This window comes from Stenella coeruleoalba (assembly GCF_951394435.1).
Source record: "Stenella coeruleoalba genome assembly, chromosome: 10".
Taxonomy (NCBI): domain Eukaryota; kingdom Metazoa; phylum Chordata; class Mammalia; order Artiodactyla; family Delphinidae; genus Stenella; species Stenella coeruleoalba.
In genome coordinates, this window is record NC_137156.1 from 91999552 (window position 1) to 92025877 (window position 26326).

At 39.1% G+C, this 26326-nt stretch overlaps 1 protein-coding gene across 18 annotated transcripts in view; it reads left to right on the forward strand.

The window, feature by feature from the left end:
- The window catches only part of CNTN4 (contactin 4), a 958186-nt gene that overhangs the window by 809126 nt on the left and 122734 nt on the right, over window positions 1-26326 (forward strand). For all 18 annotated transcript variants that reach the window (XM_079933645.1, XM_079933652.1, XM_079933654.1 and 15 more), the window contains one exon: window positions 6187-6337. In XM_079933645.1, coding sequence (XP_079789771.1) covers window positions 6187-6337 — 151 coding nt within the window. The remainder of the gene's footprint in view (window positions 1-6186; window positions 6338-26326) is intronic.

Consider the following 26326-nt stretch of genomic DNA (forward strand, 5'->3'; position numbering starts at 1 on the left):
GTGGTGTGAGAATACAGCCAGCACTCTGCATCCGCCAGTTCTGGGGAGCTGGCTGTATTCCTTGCACTATGCTATTCGAATGAGGGACTATAGTATCTGTGGATTTTGGTACCTTCAGGGTCCTGGAGCCAATCTCCCTGTGGATAGCAGATGCCAAGGGACAACCGTATCAACAGCCCAGACTGTTTCTTGGGTAATTCTGCTTCATTTGACTGACGTCCAGAGAGGACAGAGTGTCCTGTACACAAGCCAGGAAGTTCAAGAAGCCATTTACAACCCCACTTGGATAAAAGAAAGGGCTGTGATATCCAGCCAAAGCATCATGAGAAGGGAATTTCCTGTTTGGAACTTAATTCCTGAGTTTTCTCCTACAACACACATTAAGTCAGCACGTACTGATCGAACATCTACCTCGTACCAAGGACTGTGCTAAGTCCAAGATCCATAATTCATAGTCTCTGCCTTCAAGGAACTGATGAGCTAATACTTGCTAATTGCAAGTGCTACCGTTTCTTAACCACTGGAATTCCAGAATTCTCACAGTCTAATGACCCTCTTCTGTTAAGTCAACAAATAGAGGCTTCCCTGCTGGTGCAGTGGTTAAGAATCCGCCTGCCAATGCAGGGGACACAGGTTCATGGCCTGGTCTGGGAGGATCCCACATGCTGCGGAGCAACTAAGCCCGCGCGTCACAACTACTGAGCCCGCGTGCCTAGAGCCCATGCTCCGCAACAAGAGAAGCCACCGCAATGAGAAGCCTGCGCACCGCAACTGGAGAAAAAAGCCCGTGTGCGGCAACAGACCCAACACGGCCAAAAAAATTTTTTTAAAAATAAATAAAATTCAACAAAGATTTCGATCTCATGACAAAGTTACTCGTAATCAAATGTGACATTGTACTGCCATACACTACTTGTTTAACCAAGGACACAAATGTGTGTGAGTGTTTAGGACATTGTGCCAAGTGTAATGGAATGTCACTAACTTGGACTGATATAGCAAGGTCAAGTGCTTCCAGATATTTAAAAACACATACTGTCTTATGATCGTCATACAGAAAGGGTAGCTCAAGGGAGGTTAATAGGGGTTTAGCAGCTAAAGCTTTTAAAACATGTAAGAATGATTTTCAATCAACATGTTAATTATTGTATAAGAAATGACGTTCTAAAATGGCTTTAAAATCTTTTTCTTTGAATAAGAAAGATTCCACCTATGTCTACACAATTGATTTTTGGCTTTCAAACCTTTATAAAAAGAAAAAAGGGCTAATCTGCATCCTACTTGTTGACAGAGAAAGTGTTGAAAGATCCTGAAATGGTTCCTGTGCTTAAAAGCATTTGTCAGTTATCACAGTGCCTGAAATGCCAACAGTAAAGATGAATTTCTCGTCCATACCAGGATGGGTAAGATATAAGATATGACTACTCAGCAATAGAAAGGAACTCACCTAGCAACCTGGGTGGATCTCAAGAGCATTATGCTGACTGAAAAAAAGAAATCCCATAAGATCATATAATGTATGATTTTATATATACATATATATATTTTTTTTTTCTCAAAACTATAGAGTTGCAGAACAGATTGGTAGATTCTAGGCATAGGGAGGACAAACAGGAGGGTGTTGGATGTGCCTCTAAAAGGGTAGCCTGAGAGAGATCTTTGTGGTGATGGAAGCGTTCTGTATCTTTATTTCAGTGAAAGGTACAAACATCGAAGTATTTCATAAAATAACATAGAACTCTACACCCTGTGCCCATGATCAGTTTTCTTGTTTTGATGTTGTACTATGCTCACATAAGCTGTAACCACTGAGAGAAACTCAGTGAAGGATACACAGGACCTCTCTGTACTATCTTTGCAACTTCCTATGAATCTATAATTATTTCAAAATAAAAAGGTTTTTTTTTTTCTGTTTTCAAACAAAACTATATTTCTTTAAGCTTTTCAGCTTAAAATGCTCTAAAAATGGTGGTGGTGATAGTAGTAATAGCAGAGGGGAAGAGTTGGTATAAAGGACTTACTCTGGGAAAATATTGAACTAAGTACTTTATGTACAGTACATGTATTTTATTTAATCTGCAAAGCAACCTTGTGACTGTAAATGTTATTTGTTTGGTTTTATAATAACTTTCCCGAAAGAGCAGGAGCCCATAAACAAGAGGTACTATGGTAGGAGGAGCCCTGGGGAAACGGGACGTTCAGTGAATGAGACCAAAACCAGCAGGGCAGACTATTAGAGACTTAGAAGGAACACATTATGTTGATGTTAGAACAGAAAACTCTTACTTCAGCATTTCTTGACAGTCTTGTGAATATCATCCCAAGTCAGAGAGGCTGATTTTGCATCAGCCATTCTGAAATGATGGATCCAGAAAGAAGAATATTTCCAGTATGGCCAGCTTTCTAGTTACCTACCCAGCAACCAGGAGAGGTTTGGGGTTTTAGTATCTGATACCAGCACTATTTCTTCAGTGGTGGAAATACTTGAATGAATATATGTACTCTGGGTTTATTTTTATGGAGTGATGAGGTAATAAAGATAATAAATAAAAGTTAAAATAATACGAAATTCTGAACTTCTAAAAGAGCCATCCTTAATAGTCTCCATCAACTGGCAGTGTTCCCAGTGTTGTGTCTACAGACTATGATAGAACAGGCACACATAATTATCCTTTCCCCTTCAATAATAGAGTAACACATCACACCCATCTATTTCCCAGATGGGACTGCCACTGCACATCCCATTAAGGAGTTATCATTCTTACTATCTCTCTTGAGAAATGATCCTAAGGCACAACTTCAGTTTTCAAGGGTTCTGTTGGCCCCTTAAAATACCCTTGACATGTGACCAAGAGCCATTTAATTAAGTAAAAACAAACAGTTGAGAATCGCATAGAAGGCTTCTCTCAGCCGGATGATGCTTCTCCTAGGTAATGTAATGTTAATGAATTAAAGATCATTGATAAATAATAAAAAGTTGATTTTCCACAGGGAAGAGGTGGCTTATTCCAACACTGGGTGAGCAGTGCCCCCTAGTCGTCCGTGTAAAAAATAATTGTCCTCGAAGTGTATTAGATTTAGCAAAAGAGGATCTCCCAGGATTGGTGCTACTCTCGGACTCAAGTGGGTAATTGGACAATTGGTTTTATCTTTTCTGAACTACTAGGAACCCACTGAAATCTCACCTTCAAAGTGCACTCACTTTTTCCAGTGCCAGCAAAGGTTGGATTCTAACAGTGCCCTACTGGGACCTTACCAATAACTTAAAACCTGATTCTCTGTGAATGTCAAATTAACAGGGTCCTTTTACTTTGCCTTCAAGCTCTCTCTCCTGATTACTAACTCTCCTGGTTAGTAATCAGAATAAATATAAGGTACAGACATGAAAGAGCGTCATCCCACAAGCTTTAGGGTATCTCAGGTGTGAAAGATGGTCACAAAATGACAGAGTGTTAAGACACCATTAATGGATCAAGTACTCAAAAACAGATGAAGGTCTAACAATTTTGCCCTAGGAAGCATTGCAGCTTATGGTGGCAACTGATAGATTTGCAGAGTTTGGTAACACTAGAAATAAATTAAGCAAACGAAGTAGACAAAGAGAAAAGATTTAAATTTATAATTCCATTTTTATTAGTGAAAGACATTCAAAGGCAGTCTTATCTCTAGGATATCCAAAAGATAATATGCACATACATAGTACAGTACAAATTCTTTTGACACTGGAATGTGTGTTTTCTGCCTTCTGTGTGGCTGATATCATGCTATTTCAAAGCGTAAACGCAATACATAGTTTTTTGACAAATACACCCATGTGTTGTGCATGGTTTGATTTATGTAACTCATTTCAAATGCAACTGCAGAATTCCTGTTGAACAGATGAAAAATGTCTGCCTAAAGTGATAAAAATGTGTGTAGAAAGATATAGTTTTAAGAAGGGATTTTTGTATGTTACAGATTTGTACCTTTATTTCACACAATACCCTTTTTTAAAATGTTCTAGAAACTTGATTTTTTTTTTTTTTTTTTTACATTAATGTGTCAGTTCAGGTGTTTCCATAAGATGGGAGTGAGTCTATTCTGCTACAAGAACCTTTCTGTGGGACTTCCCTGGCGATCCAGTGGTTAAGACTCTGTGCTTCCACTGCAGGGGGCACAGATTCCATCCCTGGTCAGGGACCTAAGATCCCACATGCCATGCGGTGAGGCCAAAAAGAAAAAGAAAAAGTAACTTTTCTGTGTTGAAAATTAGCATGTGTGGGAGTGGCAAATGAGGTCAGTATAGCAGATGCTGCCTTTGTGTATGTCACTAGTTCCAGCAACCGAGAACAAGGCCCACTAACTCAGGTCAACACAGCTAGCCAAGGCGGAAAGCACATTGACCGTGACTCCCATTCAGCCCACATTTTCCTCTTGACTGAGTTTGGTCACGTACTCTAACATAGCGATGTTCAGAGCGTGGTTCTCTTCTGCACTTTGTACTTGTTTTATACTTTACCAATCTCAACTCTTCTCTCTTCCATCTCCCTTGTTTCATCAAACTGTCTTCATACACACACACACACACACACACACACACACACACACACACACACACACACACACACTGAAGTCCTGTATTTTTTGTAGTATTTATCTATTAGGGATTTAATCTGTCTTTTCAGTCATGCTAGCATATTTACTAGAATGATTATTGTTTTTGTTAGTATTCCTGTTACATAAATATTGCGTATGTCTGTCCTGACCTTATCTTTTTCAGAACCCTATAATTTTTATTATGTGATTTTGCAGGTCGTACAAGGAATGCATCTATCTAATTATAGCAAAAACATTTGTACTTGCACTCTACTTATTAATTTCATTTATCATTATGGAATTACTCTTTGAATTATAGATTCCCCTCATGAATCCAAGAAGCACAGATTGAAGTATCAATTGCCTGCTAGATTCATTTATTTACTTTAATCTTCACGTAGTAAAACCAGCCCCATGTGTACATTGCATCACCCCAGTAAAAAGTAACCTTTCCATCTTTCTTTCTTTCTAGACACTGAAAGTATTTCCATGACAAAAGCACTTAATAAAGGTTTACCTTGCTTCTGCTGAAGCCTGCTTTTATTTTTTTTAATCACCAGCTTACACTTTGGGTACGTTTAAGAAAACTGACCCCCGTCCTCCCCACCTACATACATACACACTCACTACCTGTCCTCTTTTAAGTAATTTGTGGTTAACATTTAAATTTCACATTCAGCATGGTACAAAATCTTAAATTCCATCAGGTCAAATGGCAGTGAGTTAGGGAATTTAAATATGATAAAATTAAGATTCCAGGAGATGAATCTGTGCTCACAACATATCCTAAAACATGTTAATTCAACTAATGCAGAAGAAAATAGAGATTTTTCAGAAAGGTCCCTTCTATGTTTCTGTAAGGATACAGATGTATATCTTTTGTTTTAGGAAAGAAAGAATTATTTAATGTTATATCCCCATAACTACATATTTGGTGTCAACATGAATGAATTTTTAGAATACTGGTAGTGAGGATAGAATCGAGTTTTGTAAGAGTAAGTCACAATTTATCCAGCAAGAACCAAGCACTGCATTGGGCAGTAGCAGTGGAAAGCTGAACAAAGTCGTTGATTTTAAGGAGAAGCTTTACAGATGGTGATGCTATAGACATTTCAGCACATCTTCTGATGGAGACATGCACAGAGTGCTATGGAAAAGAGCAGAGGTGGTAACTGTCAATGAAGGGAAGGTTTAGTCTACACAATCAGAAAAATACCTTATGGGTTTTTGTTTTGTCTCTCCTTTTTGCTTCCCTGAAAATTTTAAATTTATCTTCATTTTAACATGGAATAATTTTTTTTAAAGAATCACTCAGTAAGGTGATAGAATGTTCTATATTTTGATCTTCACGTTGGAATGTACCAAATGCATCAAGCTGTGTGCACTTACAACTGGTATATTTTACCACATACAAATTACAGCTCAACTTTTCATAATCTATCAAAACATCCAGTGCTACTCCCTTTACTTCAGAAAAAAATGTAGCATCCTCCCTTTGATGCCCAAGACAGCAATAGGTCCATTACAGAAAGAAAAAAGCCATAAAGAATGATCTAGTGGGTTTTTTCTTCCATAATAATTAATTATTCTATTTTCTATATTCTCTTCCAGCTGTGGGCCCAGATTTTTCAAGAACCCTCTTAAAAAGAGTAACGCTTGTCAAAGTGGGAGGTGAAGTTGTCATTGAGTGTAAGCCGAAAGCCTCTCCGAAACCTGTCTACACCTGGAAGAAAGGAAGAGACGTATTAAGAGAAAATGAAAGGTATTATCTTGAAGTAATTTTAATATTTGATTAACCTGCAGTAATTTATAGGTCTGTTATTAATAGTCCTAGAGGGAAGAATTTACTCTCTGCTCTTCGTGAATTAACTGTTAATCAAAGAACTGAAGCTTTGGAAAAGGGTGGTAAATTAGTTGGTCTTTATAATCCTTCCTGATATTAAGATTCTAGAATCTTCCTGCACAGAGAGGTCACATGATCCCTCTTGAAGGCTGTTGGAGCTGCCCAAAGATGAGCAACTAGAAATAATCTTTCTTAATTTTGGCCTAAAATTTATTTGTAGGTTTGCCCACTTTTCTCCATCCTACCTCCTTTTCGTATAAACGAGTAAATCCAGTTCTTCTTTGCGATGACAACCCCTTCAGATAGTTGGCAGTGGCTAGTATGTCTCTTGTTAGTCTCTCCTTTTTTGGAGCTAAATGTCTCTAATTCCAAAACTCATTCTCAAATAGGATGGTTTTGATCATTTTAATCATGTCTTTGTGAAACAGAGTTCCAAAAAGAAACTTTTTTGGAAAAGTTTTTTTTTTTTTCTTTCTGATATCTAAACTCGTCACCCGTGTTTCCTATTGTAAGGGAATTACGTTTAGAAGTCATGTTGTTTATACAGTGTAATTACAGGGGTTGTTGGGGTTTTAGGTCACATTGTGACAGATGGCAGGTATCTCTTACGACCTTTTCTTGGCCATCACCTCCATAAAATATACCCCCCACCCCTTTCCATAATTTACTCAATCTGTTGGAAAATGATAAGGGCACATGAGTCCATGTCCCACATCAGATCACATATACCAGCTCTATACATAACGATTTTCATGGATGCTAAAGGTCAAGTACTCAAAGATGCAATTGGGGAAGGCTGTAAAAATGTGTATGTATCAACTTCATACCTGTACACCTTTGGATTTGCATATGCAAAGTAGATCATTGCACTGATGATATTGTCCTTATTAATGATTTTTGCCAACAAACCTGATATGGTTTATAGATGGTGTATTCACATATATCAAATCTGTAATATACATCTCTCTCTGATTTCTGTCATATCAAGAAAGCAGTATAGTTTACAAATTATTGGCATGGCATTTAAATCTGGAGCCAAAGTTGGAACTTGAGAGCACAGTTTCTTATTTTATGTACCACATGTATTGCTTAGGTTAAGGCTGAATTTTTCAAGTTTTAATATAACCATGATATAAAGAAAACAATTTTTTTAATAATATGAATAAGAGACAGACATGTCAAAAACCGTGAATGAATGAAGCTCGAGCAACATGGTAGATCAAAATCCAGGAGAGGCAAATAAGCTTTGCCACTGTCACAAGCAGCCTGCAGTGTTTTAAAACGAAAGGAAATTTCCCATCCACACTGCACGCGCACCAGGGGTCTGCTGGGGGCTTTACTGCCCTCTAAAGTCTAGGCTGGTAGAATAGCACTCTCTGGAACATTCGAATTGCAGAAGGAAAAGAGGGTGGCTAAACATGCATGGGCTCTTAAAGCTTCTGCCCAGAAGTGAAACACTTCTTTTTCACTCATGTTTCAATGGCCAAAACAAGTCACATGGCTCTGCCCAAATTCAACCCAGCAGGGAAATACAGTCTTACTATGTGCCTAGAAGAAAAGGGACAGCCTAACATTTTGAACAGTATTAATGATTGTGTACCACTGCTATAACTTAATCATTGCTATAAGTTGATTAAATTAACTATGGGAAAATGATATATCAATATCAAGAATTATTTTTAATAAGTGAATTTAATTGACTGTTTCTACACTTAGCTTACCGCAAAGCTTATCTCTCTCCAATTTTTGTTTTTTCTTCTGGCTTGATTAATGGGGTTCAAATATTGCTTCAACATTTATGTGGCACTAAGCGTATCTTTAAAGCGAGGGAACTTCCCATCATTACTCAAGTCTTAGTATTTATCACCTCCACCTCCAGTGTCACCAGGCATGACCCAAACTATCAGTATTAGCACTTTTTCTCTCCGTGGGTGCTGTGTTCTCACAGTTTTATTTCTCCCTGCTACCCCGCTCAAAATGTATTAAACAGGTAGGTTGATTTCCCTAATGTAAATGAATCCAAAAGCTGGCCAGGTGTAACTTAAAGGGGAATGGTGGGGACTTCAGTGTGTGCCCCGTCCAAGGGAGACACCTGCCACTCAATTCTAGCATATTTTTGCCACCAAATGGAGATGCAGGTCTGTTGCCTCCCCACCATCTCATTTTTCAAGGGAAACTAGAAATAAGGAATTTAATTTGAACTATCTTAATTTTTAATCATCAGCACCTTTTTAAAATTTTAATGTTAGTACAATATGGTCCACACATCCATGGACCAAGTTTACTCCATGGGCTGCTGGTTTTTAAGTTACGAGAAAGACATAATCTCAGCTGAACATCCTGTAATTTCTGAAAAGTGTAAAAAAATAAGAAAGATATTACCATTATTTTCTCATTGGCAGAGAAGAAATTCCACCATTTTCCTCTATTTTTTCTGAAAAAGGAGAAGCATAATTAAGTGGATAAGTGAACAAAAGCAATCATATGCAGAATTCAGAAGTGAAAAATTTTAGAATTCCTATTTTAGGAAAGGATTGACATTGTTAGAACAACACAAAAGGAAAAATTCTTTGACTGTGTCCAGTGTTGAGTAATACTTTCTAATATACTGACTTGTTAGCCCTAATTCTTTTTTTTTTTTTACATCTTTATTGGAATATAATTGCTTTACAATGGTGTGTTAGTTTCTGCTTTATAACAAAGTGAATCAGTTATACATATACATATGTTCCCATATCTCTTCCCTCTTGTGTCTCCCTCACTCCCACCCTCCCTATCCCACCCCTCTACGTGGTCAGAAAGCACCAGTTGATCTCCCTGTGCTATGTGGCTGCTTCCCACTAGCTATCTATTTTACATTTGGTAGTGTATATATGTCCATGCCACTCTCTCGCTTTGTCACAGCTTACCCTTCTCCCTCCCCATATCCTCAAGCCCATGCTCTAGTAGGTCTGAGTCTTTATTCCTGTCTTACCCCTAGGTTCTTCATGACATTTTTTCTCTTAAATTCCTTATATATGTGTTAGCATACGGTATTTGTCTTTCTCTTTCTGACTAACTTCACTCTGTATGGCAGACTCTAGGTCCATCCACCTCATTACAAATAGCTCCATTTCGTTTCTTTTTATGGCTGAGTAATATTCCATTGTATATATGTGCCACATCTTCTTTATTGGTTCATCCAATGATGGATACGTAGGTTGTTTCCATCTCCTGGCTATTGTAAATAGAGCTGCAATGAACATTTTGGTACATGAGTCTTTTTGAATTATGGTTTTCTTAGGGTATATGCCCAGTAGTGGGATTGCTGGGTCATATGGTAGTTCTATTTGTAGTTTTATAAGGAGCTTCCATACTGTTCTCCATAGTGGCTGTACCAATTCACATTCCCACCAGCAGTGCAAGAGTGTTCCCTTTCCTCCACACCCTCTCCAGCATTTATTGTTTCTAGATTTTTTGAAGATGGCCATTCTGACTGGTGTGAGATGATATCTCATTGTAGTTCTGATTTGCATTTCTCTAATGATTAATAATGTTGAGCATTCTTTCATGTGTTTGTTGGCAGTCTGTATATCTTCTTTGGAGAAATGTTTATTTAGGTCTTCTGCCCATTTTTGGATTGGGTTGTTTGTTTTTTTGTTATTGAGCTGCATGACCTGCTTATAAATTTTGGAGATTAATCCTTTGTCAGTTGCTTCATTTGCAAATATTTTCTCCCATTCTGAGGGTTGTCTTTTGGTCTTCTTTATGGTTTCCTTTGCTGTGCAAAAGCTTTGAAGTTTCATTAGGTTCCATTTGTTTATTTTTGTTTTTAATTTCCATTTCTCTAGGAGGTCGGTCAAAAAGGATCTTGCTGTGATTTAAGTCATAGAGTGTTCTGCCTATGTTTTCCTCTAAGAGTTTGATGGTTTCTGGCCTTACATATAGGTCTTTAATCCATTTTGAGCTTATTTTTGTGTATGGTGTTAGGGAGTGATCTAATCTCATACCTTTACATGTACCTGTTCAGTTTTCCCAGCACCACTTATTGAAGAGGCTGTCCTTTCTCCACTGTACATTCCTGCCTCCTTTATCAAACATAAGGTGACCATATGTGCGTGGGTTTATCTCTGGGCTTTCTATCCTGTTCCATTGATCTATCTTTCTGTTTTTGTGGCAGTACCTTACTGTCTTGATTACTGTAGCTTTGTAGCATAGTCTGAAGTCAGGGAGCCTGATTCCTCCAGCTCCGTTTTTCGTTCTCAAAATTGTTTTGCCTATTCAGGGTCTTTTGTGTTTCCATACAAATTGTGAAATTTTTTGTTCTAGTCCTGTGAAAAATGCCAGTGGTAGTTTGATAAGGATTGCATAGAATCTGTAGATTGCTTTGGGTAGTAGAGTCATTTTCACAATGTTGATTCTTCCAATCCAAGAACATGGTATATCTCTCCATCTATTTGTATCATCTTTAATTTCTTTCATCAGTGTCTTATAATTTTCTGGATACAGGTCTTTTGTCTTCTTAGGTAGGTTTATTCCTAGATATTTTATTCTTTTTGTTGCAGTGGTAAATGGGAAGGTCTTCTTGATTTCACTTTCAGATTTTTCATCCTTAGTGTATAGGAATGCCAGAGATTTCTGTGCATTAGTTTTGTATCCTGCTACTTTACCAAATTCATTGATTAGCTCTAGCAGTTTTCTGGTAGCATCTTTAGGATTCTCTATGTATAGTATCATGTCATTTGCAAACAGTGACAGCTTTACTTCTTCTTTTCCGATTTGGATTCCTTTTGTTTCCTTTTCTTCTCTGATTGCTGTGGCTAAAAATTCCAAAACTATGTTGAGTAAGAGTGGTAAGAGTGGGCAACCTTGTCTTGTTCCTGATCTTAGTGGAAATGCTTTCAGTTTTACACCATTGAGGACGATGTTGGCTGTGGGTTTGTCATATATGGTCTTTATTATGTTGAGGAAAGTTCCCTCTATGCCTACTTTCTGCAGGGTTTTTATCATAAATTGGTGTTGAATTTTGTCGAAAGCTTTCTCTGCATCTATTGAGATGATCATATGTTTTTTCTCCTTCAATTTGTTAATATGGTGTATCACATTGATTGATTTGCGTATATTGAAGAATCCCTGCATTCCTGGAATAAACCCCACCTGATCATGGTGTACAATCCTTGTAATGTGCTGTTGGATTCTGTTTGCTAGTATTTTGTTGAGGATTTTTGCATCTATGTTCATCAGTGATATTGGCCTGTAGTTTTCTTTCTTTGTGACATCTTTGTCTGGTTTTGGTATCAGGATGATGGTGACCTCGAAGAATGAGTTTGGGAATGTTCCTCCCTCTGCTATATTTTGAAAGAGTTTGAGAAGGATAGGTGTCAGCTCTTCTCTAAATGTTTGACAGAATTTGCCTGTGAAGCCATCTGGTCCTGGGCTTTTGTTTGTTGGAAGATTTTTAATCACAGTTTCAATTTCAGTGCTTGTGATTGGTCTGTTCATATTTTCTATTTCTTCCTGATTCAGTCTTGGCAGGTTGTGCATTTCTAAGAATTTGTCCATGTATTCCAGGTTGTCCATTCTACTGGCATAGAGTTGCTTGTAGTAATCTCTCATGATCTTTTGTATTTCTGCAGTGTCAGTTGTTGCTTCTCCTTTTTCATTTCTAATTCTGTTGATTTGAGTCTTCTCCCTTTTTTTTCTTGACGAGTCTGGCTAATGGTTTATCAATTTCGTTTATCTTCTCAAGGAACCAGCTTTTAGTTTTATTGATCTTTGCTATCGTTTCCTTCATCTTTTTCATTTATTTCTGATCTGATTTTTATGATTTCTTTCCTTCTGCTAACTTTGGGGTTTTTTTGTTCTTCTTTCTCTAATTGCTTTAGGTGCAAGTTTAGGTTGTTTATTTGAGGTGTTTCCTGTTTCTTAAGGTAGGATTCTATTACTATAAACTTCCCTCTTAGAACTGCTTTTCCTGCATCCCATAGGTTTTGAGTCGTCATGTCTCCATTGTCATTTGTTTCTAGGTATTTTTTGATTTCCTCTTTGATTTCTTCAGTGATCACTTCGTTATAAAGTAGTGTATTGTTTAGCCTCCATGTGTTTGTATTTTTACAGATCTTTTCCTGTAATTGATATCTAGTCTCATAGCGTTGTGGTCAGAAAAGATACTTGATACAATTTCAATTTTCTTAAATTTACCAAGGCTTGATTTGTGACACAAGATATGATCTATCCTGGAGGATGTTCCATGAGTACTTGAGAAAAATGTGTATTCTGTTGTTTTTGGATGGAATGTCCTATAAATATCAATTAAGTCCATCTTGTTTAATGTATCATTTAAAGCTTGTGTTCCCTTATTTATTTTCATTTTGGATGATCTGTCCATTGGTGAAAGTGTGGTGTTAAAGGCCCCTACTCTGAATGTGTTACAGTCGATTTCCCATTTTATAGCTGTTAGTATTTGCCTTATGTATTGAGGTGCTCCTATGTTGGGTGCATAAATATTTACAATTGTTATATCTTCTTCTTGGATCGATCCCTTGATCATTATGGAGTGTCCTTCTTTGTCTCTTCTAATAGTCTTTATTTTAAAGTCTATTTTGTCTGATATGAGAATTGCTACTCCAGCTTTCTTTTGGTTTCCATTTGCATGGAATATCTTTTTCCATCCCCTTACTTTCAGTCTGTATGTGTCTCTAGGTCTGAAGTGGGTCTCTTGTAGACAGCATATATATGGGTCTTGTTTTTGTATCCATTCAGCCAATCTGTGTCTTTTGGTGGGAGTATTTAGTCCATTTACATTTAAGGTAATTATCAATATGTATGTTTGTATTCCCATTTTCTTAATTGTTTTGGGTTCGTTATTGTACGTCTTTTCCTTCTCTTGTGTTTCTTGCCTAGAGAAGATCCTTTAGCATTTGTTGTAAAGCTGGTTTAGTGGTGCTGAACTCTCTCAGCTTTTGCTTGTCTGTAAAGGTTTTAATTTCTCCATCAAATCTGAATGAGATCCTTGCTGGGTATAGTAATCCTGGTTGCAGGTTTTTCTCCTTCATCACTTTAAATATGTCCTGCCAGTCCCTTCTGGCTTACAGAGTTTCTGCTGAAAGATCAGCTGTTAACCTTATGGGGATTCCCTTGTGTGTTATTTTTCCCTTGCTGCTTTTAATATGTTTTCTTTGTATTTGATTTTTGACAGTTTGATTAATATGTGTCTTGGCGTATTTCTCCTTGGATTTATCCTGTATGGGACTCTCTGTGCTTCCTGGACTTGATTAACTATTTCCTTTCCCATATTAGGGAAGTTTTCAACTATAATCTCTGCAAATATTTTCCCAGTCCCTTTCTTTTTCTCTTCTTCTGGGACCCCTATATTTCGAATGTTGGTGTGTTTAATGTTGTCCCAGAGGTCTCTGAGACTGTCCTCAGTTCTTTTCATTCTTTTTTCCTTATTCTGCTCTGCAGTAGTTATTTCCACTATTTTATCTTCCAGGTCACTTATCCGTTCTTCTGCCTCAGTTATTCTGCTATTGATCCCATCTAGAATATTTTTAATTTCATTTATTGTGTTGTTTATCGTTGTTTGTTTCATCTTTAGTTCTTCTAGGTCCTTGTTAAATGTTTCTTGCATTTTGTCTATTCTATTTCCAAGATTTTGGATCATCTTTACTATCATTATTCTGAATTCTTTTTCGGGTAGACTGCCTATTTCCTCTTCATTTGTTAGGTGTGGTGGGTTTTTATCTTGCTCCTTCATCTGCTGTGTATTTTCCTGTCTTCTCATTTTGCTTATCTTACTGTGTTTGGCATCTCCTTTTTGCAGGCTGCAGGTTCGTAGTTCCCCTTGTTTTTGATGTCTGTCCCCAGTGGCTAAAGTTGGTTCAGTGGGTTGTGTAGGCTTCCTGTTGGAGGGGACTAGTGCCTGTGTTCTGATGGATGAGGTTGGATCTTGTCTTTCTGGCAGGTCCACGTCTGGTGGTGTGTTTTGGGGTGTCTGTGAACTTATTATGATTTTAGGCAGCCTCTGTACTAATGGGTGGGGTTTTGTTCCTGTCTTGCTAGTTGTTTGCCATAGGGTGTCCAGCACTGTAGCTTGCTGGTCGTTGAGTGAAGCTGGGTGCTGGTGTTGAGATGGAGATCTCTGGGAGATTTTTGCCATTTGATACTATGTGGAGCTGAGAGGTCTCTAGTGGACCAGTGTCCTGAAGTTGTCTGTCCCACCTCAGAGGCACAGCACTGACTCCTGGCTGCAGCTCCAAGAGCCTTTCATCCACACGGCTCTTTTTCATATTCTTTTCCGTTATGGTTTATCACAGAATATTGAATATAGTTCCCTGTGCTATACAGTAGGAACTTGCTGTTTATCTATCCTGTATGTAATAGATTGCATCTTCTAATCCCAAACTCCCAATCCATACTTCCCCCACTCTCCCCTCCCCCTTGACAACCACAAGTCTGTTCTCTATGCCTGTGAGTCTGTTTTTGTTTCATAGATATGTTGATTTGTATTATATTTTTAGATTTCACATATAAGTGATATCATATGGTATTTGTCTTTCTCTTTCTGACTTACTTCACTTAGTATAATAATCTCTAGGTCCATCCTTGTTGCTGCAAATGGCATTATTTCATTCTTTTTTTATGGCTGATTAATATTCCATTGTATATATGTACCATGTCTTCTTTATCCATTCATCTGTCAACGGACATCTAGGTTGTTTCCATGTCTTGGCTATTTATTGTAAATAGTGCTGCTATGAACATAGGGGGTGCATGTATCTTTTCGAATTATAATTTTGTGTGGGTGTATGCCCAGGAGTGGGACTGCTGGATCATATAGCAACTCTATTTTTTGTTTTTGTTTGTTTGTTTGTTTTTGTTTTTTTTGCGGTATGCGGGCCTGTCACTGTTGTGGCCTCTCCTGTTGCAGAGCACAGGCTCCGGACGCGCAGGCTCAGCGGCCATGGCTCACGGGCCCAGCTGCTCCGTGTCATGTGAGATCTTCCCACACCCGGGCACGAACCCGTGTCCCCTGCATCGGCAGGCGGACTGTAACCACTGCGCCACCAAGGAAGCCGGATTTTTGGTTTTTTGAGGAACTTCCATAATGTTTTTCGTAGTGGCTGCACCAATTTACATTCCCAACAGTGCAAGAGGGTTCCCTTTTCTCCACACTCTCTCCAACATTTGTTACTTGTAGACTTTTTAGTGTTGGCCTTTAACATTTGAACAAAAGATTATTCATCTCGATTACAAAATATCGATATAAACCAAGTTTCGGTGGAACAAAATTTGTGATCAAGCACCACTTTTTATTAATGTTCTCCCTAGAGCTTATGTTTTGACTTTGCCAAATGCTACTTAAGTGAGTTTTAATTTCACGTTTAACTAATCAACTGCCTACAAATGAGTTTACAATAAAAGTATAAGAAGCAACATTTTTAAATGTTTACATTTTGATCTTATATGGTGGTATTATAGTTATCTCAGTGGGTATCGATTCAAAAGTACTGATTTAATGTTAACATGTGAGCAATTTTTAAAATATGTTTGTATGTCCTTACTTTGGTTTTTCAAGGCTTTAGAAATTTAAATCAGATTTACACTGGCCTTATCTATATTAAACCAATCATCTAAATGAAAGACTGAATCTTCAGTTTTTATAGCTTTGCTGTTGTGTAGGCAGAATAGCCATAAACATAAATCATTTCTTGTTTTCTTGTATATTTATCCAACAATAGGAGTGTAGGCAATAGCAGACATTTAAAACAGGGATGACTTGTCACAAAGGTGCAAGTACTTTACTTCTCAGGAGAGGCCTCTAGATGCCACCAGGGCAGTGGCATCATTTGGATTAATTGAGCAGTTAAGCCAACTAACTGAATAAAGTTGATAATTTTGTTTACTTTTAGTTTCTAGACAGAAGGCACTTGAGGCAGATGAGGTTGAAGTTGATCTATTACAAACAAAAACATCAAAATATAGAAATAACAGAACCATTAATAAACACCTAGGCTCCTAGAATTATAGGGAGCCATTAAACCAACCTGGATGGACTGTTGATTGCAAGTGACAGAAACCCAGCTCTGAGCTGGCTTCAGTATAAAAGGGAATTCATTGGCTCCATGTTTGAGAAGACCAGGGATGGGCTGTGACTTGAGGTGTGACCGGGTTCAGGTGCTTACACGGTGACATCAGGACTGGATGGCTCTCTTCATCTCTTACCAGTGCCTTGCTCGTTGTTGGCTCCATTTTATGATGGGTTGTCCTCTCCTGGTGGTAGGATGCCTGCCAGCAGCACCATGCTTGCCCTCTCTTCTAACAGTCCCAGAACAGGTGTTCATGAAATTGAATAAACCTGCCTTGGTCAGTGATCTTCCCTGAACCAGTAACATTCAAGGGGGTGTGATGCACTGATTAGAAGCACATGATCGTGTGCTTCTCCTACGAGGCCCTTGGAGAAGTGCCACCTCAGACCTCATGGACTGAGAATGGGACAGGGGTTTCTCCAAAGAAATGTAGGGTCCTACAACCAGAAAAAGAATAAATGGATGCTAGGCAGGCAGTAATGTCAAATTCCTACTCTAGTCATGGAGCCTAGCCTCCATTCCAGGACAGGGAAAACCACAATGACTGGACCCTCACCTTCCCTGGTTACATCTAAGATGGAGACCTAACTAACTGTAGATTATTTCTTTATAACCAATAGCCTTGTAATTTCCACTCTGAAGTTATACTAAACAATCTAATTATTTTCCATCACCCCTCTTCCCCTTATATTCTAACAAGCTATTCTCAAGTCCTCTTTCAATTCTTTTCCAAGCCCAAATGTCCCTGATCATCTTCATATGACATTATTTGGCATCCTCTCACTGTCTTAAGCATTTCTTTCAATGTCTTTCTGAAAGCCAGAATTAAATCTTCCGTTCAGAATTAAAACAGTATTAATAAGGGAATAAATATCTTTCTTTATCTCTGCAGCAAACAATGACAATTGCTGTTTTATTATGTCCCTAAAGAGGAAAAATTATCTTCAGTGAGCTTAGATTAGTAAGGCAGGTGAGTGTACATCATAGAAAGACCACTCCCTCCCAGTGATAATTTTTAAAAATTAACTTAGTGCTTAAAGGGGTAAATCTAGCTGTCTGGAAAATTCACTTAGAGAAAATATTTTATTTCTCACTGAAGCTGAAGAAATGAGTGAAATGTTACTGTAATTAACAATGTGTGAATAATGATTTCTTATTCTTACTCATCCTTGAGAATTTCTCTGCTTCCTTTTAGACATTAGGCTAATACATTGTATCAAGCTAATGTATAATAACTAAGTAGAGATATGCTGCTGAATGTTTCCGAAAAGAATCTGAAACTTACAGCCTGCATGTCACAGGCATGGTTTCAGAACAGCAGCAGGGCTATTTTGCCAAACTAGCCAACACAAATTTTGATCAACGAACGAAATATTCATTGGATGCTTGCCACATGCTAAGCCCTTTGCTTGGCACTGAGGACAGAGAGAAAGCGGAGACATAAAACCAGCCCTCAAGGTGCTCTTAGAGGACTTCCCTGCTGGCGCAGTGGTTAAGAAGCAACCTGGCAATGCAGGGGACACAGGTTCGAGCCCTAGTCTGGGAAGATCCTACATGCCACGGAGCAACTAACCCCGTGCGCCACAACTACTGAGCCTGCCCTCTAGAGCCCCCAAGCCACAACTACTGAGCTTGCGTGCCACAACGACTGAAGCCCACGCACCTGGAGCCCATGCTCTGCAACAAGAGAAGCCACCGCAATGAGAAGCCTGCGCACCGCAACGAAGAGTAGCCCCACTCGTCACAACTAGAGAAAGCCCGCGTGCAGCAACAGAGACCCAACACAGCCAGAAATAAATAAATAAATTTATTTTTAAAAAAGATGCTCTTAGAACAGTGCAGGGGGCCCAGTAGCAAAATAGCAATATGTTTTTCAATAATCCTAGGGCGTATGTTATAAAGGTGATATATTAAGATGGAGCATTGGAAAAGGTAGGTCAACAATAGATTGTGGAAGCCTTGAATTTTATGTCTGTGGAGTTTAGACTTGAACTCTGGGAGAGAATTGAAGGATTTTATGCAAGGGAGTGCAGAGTCATACACGTGCTGCAGAAAGGTTGCTCTGCCTCTGACATGGGGAAAAAATCAGAGTAGAACAAGATTTGGCAAGTACAGAGACCAGTTGCAGGCAGTAGGCTGGGACAGAAATCAAAAGGACTTCAATGATGTCAGTCTTCTGAGAGTATAGGAGAGAAGACAGATAGATGAGCTATTAAAGAGTAGAATTTAAATTTAAGCAGAAAGATTTTTGAAAGAAGGAAGCAAAAAAGAGAATGACTCCTAGGATTCTAACTTGAGCAGCTGGTAGATGGCAGTGCCATTTACCACAATACAGAGTCCAGAAAAAACAAGTTTGAGAGGGGAAAATAAAGACGTTAGTATTAACATGTTACATCTGAGGTGCCTGTAAGTGGTGATGTCACATTCAGATTGGAACTCCCATTCAGTGCCACCTTCTCAGCAAAGCCTTTTCCCAACTAACCTATTTCAAATTGTAAACACCGCCCCATCCTCTTTCCATGCTTTATATTTTCCATAGTTCTTATCACCATATAACATGCTGCATATTTGCTTTTTTGTTTTATTATCTGTTTTCTCCACCCTCCATTTAATCATAATGTAAATTCCATGAAAACAGAGACGTGTGTGTTTGTGTGTGTGTGTGTGTGGCTTAAACAATATAAATTTAATATTATACAGCCTTGGAGGTCATAAGTCTGAAATGGTTCCTCTTGAGCTAAAGTCACGTGTTCCTCCTGGAGGTTCTAGGGGAGACTCGGTGTCTGGCTTTCTAGAGGTCACCTGCATTCCTTGGCGCATGGCGTAGAGCTAACAAAGTCAAGTGCAGTCCAGTTGAGTTCTCACAACACAGCACTTCAACCTCCTCTTCTGCCTCTCTCTTCTACTTTGAAGGACCATCACGGTTACATGGAGCCCTTTGTGTTTTGTCCAATTCTGTAACGGTAGCATCTAGGACAATGCCTGGTACAGAGTAAGTTTTCAGTGAATGAATGTCTAACAGGAACTATGGGTCTGAGTTCAGGAGAGTAAAGACAGAGACCTAGATGTCACCAGTAGATAATAAGCCATGGAGTGGAGAAGTGAATCCAGAGAGAGTTTTGTAGAATGAGAACACCTGTGAATCAAAGGAAGGAACCTTGAGGAACGGCCACATGCAAAGAATGGGTGGAAGCAGAGCCCACTGGGAGGACTGGAGTGGGAATTCAGAGACGTGGGGGAACAAGCAGGAGAGCGTAGTAAACAGAAACTAAGGGAGCAGAAAGTTTCAAGAAGGAGCAAGCACTTGGTGCTTCCAAGCGGTCCGACAAAATAATGGCTCAAAGATGAGTGCTGGACCTAGGAACCTTAATATCACCTTGGGCGAGCACATTGAGGCCACAGTGGACACATTCTGAAGACAATAAAATGGTATAATTATCCATATTCTTAGGCATTCCTTCCCAGACTGAAATATATGTTTATGTTTGCCTGACCCCCCACGGTATAATCAGAGCAAGTCTAACATCCTGTGAGACTCTTCAACCCAAATAGGGATAAAATGCATGTGTCTTGTCTAGAGACATTGAAGTCTTCATCCAAGATGAAAGTAGATCATGGCTCTAATTTGCCTCTCTTCCCAAAGGCCTTTGGAAGGGTTGAAATGCATGTAAAACGTGGAGGAAAATCCCAGCACAGGGCAGCAAAACTCCATGTTGTCTATAAGGTATGAAACTCTGGTCTGAAGACACTGGCAGTCTGGGAGGCAGAGCAAATGTGATGGCAGGTATTTGCCCAGAAGGCTGATGGCAATCCTTGCATGGAAAGGGAAGTTCATTGCTTCAGGCGTTCTGTTTCCCTTCTGGAGGCAGTGTGTCTATATATGTGCTCTTAATGAGAAACCTGCCCTCAGGATATCTCTTACAGGGGCTGCAGAGGCATACAGCTCTGTTATTAGGAATTCTGCCCTGGGGAACAATTATGTTGTTGCAATAATTAGAGGCACTTCATCTCCGTAATAATGGAAATCCTGTCTTGGAGGCAAAACATCATCAAAGCAACTTGAGCATCATTGCTCTAGGTAGAATCTGTTGCCCTGCTTATTGGCAGTGCTATATCATTTAAATATTGCATGTGTAGTCATGGAAATAGGCAGAGCTTATCCTGCTCTCCAGTTCAGACCTGGAACTTTCCCCCATTCCTTCCGCCTGACTCTCCTAGAGCCATGCATAAAATAGTTATGGCTTTGAGTTCCCCTGAAGAGCAGTTGCAGAAGAGTTTAGAGACATTTGTTTTTAAATGTCTGTACTGGTACACAGACCCTGTCCTGTGGAGACTCCATGAATTCAACTCTCAGCCACCAGCCTTTCCTACCTCAGTATAGTTATGTCATATTGTTTTATGGCCAGGATTTAAAGTGATCTCCAAATTCAGGCAGGGACTACCTGCCACCTGTTCTATTCATATGCTCACAGTATTGGTTATGCCTCAGGATATGCTGGCAAGAGAACTGAATTTTTATGTGGAAGTATTTTCAAAAAGGTCCCCAATCTAAAGGGAACACCTGATAAAATCCTTCTAGCTGTCTCCCATGTTCATTGTTTCTCTGTCAGTCAGTCCTCTGCCCCTGTCCTAGTTTCTACCCTTATTATCTCTCGTATAGACTTTGCCACTGTTAAACTAACGTCTTAACTGGTTTATTTGAAACCAGCCCTCACTCAAATCTTCCACGAGATCAAACTTCCCACATCACACCCCTGGTATATTCAATTCAGTAGACATCTGTCACACCCTTCCTCCGTATAAGACACATTTGAGATTATGAACATAATTTAAAACACGGTTCTACAGGTGTCATTTTTTTTTATTGGAGTATGTTTGCGTTACAAGGTTGTGTTAGTTTCTGCTGTACAACAGAGTGAATCAGCTATATGTGTACCTGTATCCCCTCCCTCATGAGCCTCCCTTCCACCCTCCCCATCCCACCCCTCTAGGTCGTCACAGAGCACTGAGCTCTGTGCTATACAGCAGTTTCCTACTAGCTATCTGTTTTACACATAGTAGTGTATATATGTCAGTGCTACTCTCTCAAATCGTCCCACCCTCCCCTTCCCCCACTGTGTCCACAAGTTCATTCTCTACGTCTGCATCTCTTTTCCTGCCCTACAAATAGGTTCATCAGTATCATTTTTCTAGATTCCATGTATATGCACTAATATATGATATTTGTTTTTCTCTTTTTGACTTCACTCTGTATGACAGACTCTAGGTTCATCCACATCACTACAAATGACTCAATTTTGTTCCTTTTTATGGCTAATATTCCATTGTATGTATGTGCCACATTTTCTTTATCTGTTCATCTGTCAGTGAACATTTAGGTTGCTTCCATGTCCTGGCTATTGTAAATAGTGCTGCAGTGAACATTGGGGTACATAACTCTTTTTGAATTATGGTTTTCTCAGGGTATATGCCCTGTAGTGGGATTGCTGGGTCATATGGTAGTTATATTTGTAGTTTTTTAAGGAACCTACATACTGTCCTCCATAGTGGCTGTATCAATTTACATTCCCACCAACAGTGCAAGAGGATTCCTTTTTCTTCACACCCTCTCCAGCATTTATTGTTTGCAAATTTTTTGATGATGGCCATTCTGACCAGTGTGAGGTGATACCTCATTGTGGTTTTGACTTGCATTTCTCTAATGATTAGTGATGTTGAGCATCTTTTCATGTGTTTGTTGGCAATCTGTTATATCTTCTTTGGAGAAATGTCTATTTAGGTCTTCCACCCATTTTTTGATTGGGTTTTTTGTTTTTTTGATATTGAGCTGCATGAGCTGCTTGTATATTTTGGAGATTAATCCTTTGTCAGATGCTTCATTTGCAAATGTTTCCTCCCATTCTGAGGGTTGTCTTTTTGTCTTGTTTATGGTTTCCTTTGCTGTGCAAAAGCTTTTATGTTTAATTAGGTCCCATTTATTTATTTTTGTTTTTATTTTCATTACTCTAGGAGGTGGGTCAAAAAAGATCTTGTTGTGGTTTATGTCAAAGAGTGTTCTGCCTATGTTTTCTTCTAAGAGTTTTATAGTGTCTGGCCTTACATATAGGTTTTTAATCCATTTTGAGTTTACACACAGAAATCTCTTGCATCCCTATACACTAACAAAGAAAAATCAGAAAGAGAAATTTAGGAAACACTCCTATTTACCATTGCAACAAATAGAATAAAATACCTAGGAATAAGCCTACCTAAGGAGGCAAAAGACCTGTATGCAGAAAACTATAAGACACTGATGAAAGAATCAAAGACGACACAAATAGATGGAGAGATGTACCATGTTCTTGGATTGGAAGAATCCACATTGTGAAAATGACTATACTACCCAAAGCAATCTATAGCTTCAGTGCAATCCCTATCAAATTACCAATGGCATTTTTCAAAGATCTAGAACAAAAAATATTACAATTTGTATGGAGACACAAAAGACCCTGACTAGCCAAAGCCATCTTGAGAAAGAAAAATGGAGCTGGAGGAATCAGGCTCCCTGTCTCCAGACTATAGTACAAAGCTACAATAATCAAGACAGTATGATACTGGCACAAAAACAGAAATATAGATCAATAGGAACAGGATAGAAAGCCCAGAGATAAACCCACGCACCTATGGTCACCTTATGTTTGACAAAGGAGGCAAGAATATACAATGGAGAAAAGACAGCCTCTTCAATAAGTGGTGCTGGGAAAACTGGACAGCTACATGTAAAAGAATGAAATTAGAACACTACCTAACACCATACAGGTGTCATTTTGAAAGGGAAAAAATTTCTACAGTGGTTTAAAGGAAAGAGACTTTTCATCTTTTACAGGTATAAATTTTATTTTTTAACAGTATATAAAATATCATTGTATAGTCTCAACACGCATATACATATTCATATTTTGATATACATGCAGAGAAAAAGCCTGGAAGGAACTCCACCAAAATAGTAACGGTGGTTTGCCTGGGAGTTGGGAGTATGGATTTCTTTCTTTTTCCTTTCTTCCTTCTTTCCATCCTTTCCACTCTCCTTCCTTCCTTCCTTCTCTTTACAGTTATAAATTTTGCGTTTATGGGTATGATTATTTTATTAATGTTTATTTCCCATAACAGGCTGAAATGACCATGAGCAAAGATGCCATGTGTGTTTGAGCACATGAGTGCCCCCACTCCTGGTACTGTGCCTAGAATACCGTAGATACTTAGGATTTTTGTACGAAATGAATGAACCAACCATCCTGCATCATCTGATTCTTAGAGGAGATCAGTGGAGAAGGTGGTGATGGGATATTTAAGTGAAAGGAGCAGCAGGAATAAAACATATTCAAAAGGAAAGTACAGAGGAATTTTTGAACAGGGGGAGATCAGGCTGAAAAATTTCTCAAAAGCAGGCTGAGGAACTGATACTTCACTGGGGAATAGACAGAGTTAGGAAATGATTTGGGCATGGCTCTCCGCACTCCTTTTAAATTGTTTCTCATCCTTGATCAGTTGTGTTCGATGTGTGTATTCAGAAAGCATCTGCTGGGCCTTCTTGTGCACCCATCTGGGAACTCACTTGACCTTCCTAGGGTCTCTCCATCCCTCAAGCAGAGATCCACAGGTAGTTCCCAAATTCAGGTCTGCAGGCTGGTGCTGAGCTAACTGCATTGGGACCAACAGAGGTGCATTTAAAAATACAGCATCCCACTCTCTGTCCCCAAAGATTCTTTCTAAGGAATTCTGAGATGAGACCAGGAGTCTGAATAGGTTTTTAAGTTTCCCAGGTGATTCTAATGCACAACCAGGTGTGGCACTATATTAGTGGCTTCCCATTAACCTCAGGACAGACAGCCCATCACATGACCAACAAAACCCTAAACTGGTCATGCTCCAGCCACACTGTCCCAACTGCTCTCTCTTAGTCTCCCTGAATCTTACTTCTTGAGCCACATGGACCTCCTGTCATTTCTTCAAATGGCCTTATTCTTCCTGCCACAATGCTTTTCAACAAGCTGTTCTTTTTGCCCCAAACTTTCTTATCCAGTGCTTGACAAACTACAGCCCCACAGCCACATCCAGCCCTCCACCTGTGTTTGCACAGCCCGCCTGCTTGAGAATGGTTTTACATTTTCAAACGATAGGAAAAAAATAAAAAGGAAAAGAGCATTTTGTGACACATGAAAATTAGATGAAATTCGAATTTCAGCATCCACAAATAAAGTTTTATTGGACCCAACCCCATACTCATTCATTAACAAATTGTCTAGGCTGCTTTTGTGCTCCATGGGCGGCAGGGTTGAGTAGTTGCAACAGAAACCACCTAGCTTGCAAAGCCTCAAATATTTACTATCTGGCCCTTTACAGAAAAAGTTTGTGTCCCTCGATCTAACGCATGGCATGTTTCTAGAAATGAGGGGTATTAAAACATCTTCCAGTAACACAACTCTCCCTTTGCCTGGCTTTTTTATTTTGGTTTTATTTTGGTTTGCTGTCTTTTACCTGTTCTTTGTGACTTACGTTTTGATTAAATTGTCACTTTTACTGGGTCCATCAAATGCAAAGTGAAGAGGAAGTAAATCTGGCTGGAGACCTAAATGCTGTCCCTTCTGTCTCTAGAGCAGTGGCTCCCAAATTTTGCTAGAGGGAACTTCTTTTAATGCCCCCAAAGCCTTGAACTCCCTGGAGAAATCAGCAGAGGGGAGCTTGCGAAGTGAAGACCTGAAAGGTGAGAGATGTTGGCGATGGAGAGGGAAGTGTATTTCTGGATCCTCTTCCCTAAATTTCTAGAAAACCAGTAAAAGAATGAAGCGATGGGAACTCTTCATCCCAGGTTAAGCATCTGTGGTTTACACTGACTGTTTTGCAGAGGGGTTTTCATTTTCACTTTGATTATAAAAATTATTTTTTAAATGATAAATGGTCTATTTCAGTTGAAGGAGGAGAGAGGAGATAGAAACCCCAAGACTCGCTTCCTAGGGTTTTATAAAATTCAGCTATTATGACAATATATACACACATGAAACAATTTGGAAACCACCAGTGAAGTACAAATTAACATAATATCTTCCAAACAGAAATAGGCGGCAGTGCTTAGGGAACACACAGAGAAGAAACTCTCAGAGTTAGGCAGGGTCTGCCAGAACTGGCTTCCAACTGCAGTTTAAGCAGTTGTGAAAGAAAGTGGTTGACATAGGCAGAGGGGGAAACGGGAGGTCTCCGTGTGGGAGCTCGTGTATGTGCAAGATGAAGGGACAGATGTGAGCAAGTCAAAAGGTATCCAGCCAAGTGGGAGACTGGGTGTCGACCGAGTTTAGATGGAAGAAATGGAAGAATAATCAGTAGGGAGATGCTTCAGATTTCTTAACAAGAGATGATTACATTTTGAAATAATGTTGACATATAAAATAATAGTGACAGAAACACTGTGAGTCGTCTTGGCTCTGAAACAGCTCAGAAATCTCTAGTTATTAAGTTGAAATGAGACTTTGATCTCCCTTTATGTCACTAGTACATTCACGAATAAACCTTGTGCCTTGGGAATCCTTGGGGATTCAGGATACTGATTACTTTGGCTCTTTTCCTGTATTTCCTAGTTTTCTTGTGGCCATCGCTTTTCTCCCATTTGTGAATAATATTACCTCACTTTTTTCAGTCTTTACTGTGCCTTCTGCTAAACACTTTAAATGTGTTTTCTTTTAGTCCTCAGAAAAACTTAATGAGATCAGTCCTATTATTAACCCCATCTTGTAGATAAGCAAATCTAGGCCCAGAGAGGGTTTTCACCCTACCTGAGGTTGCAAAGCTTGGTAGTGTTAGAGCTGGG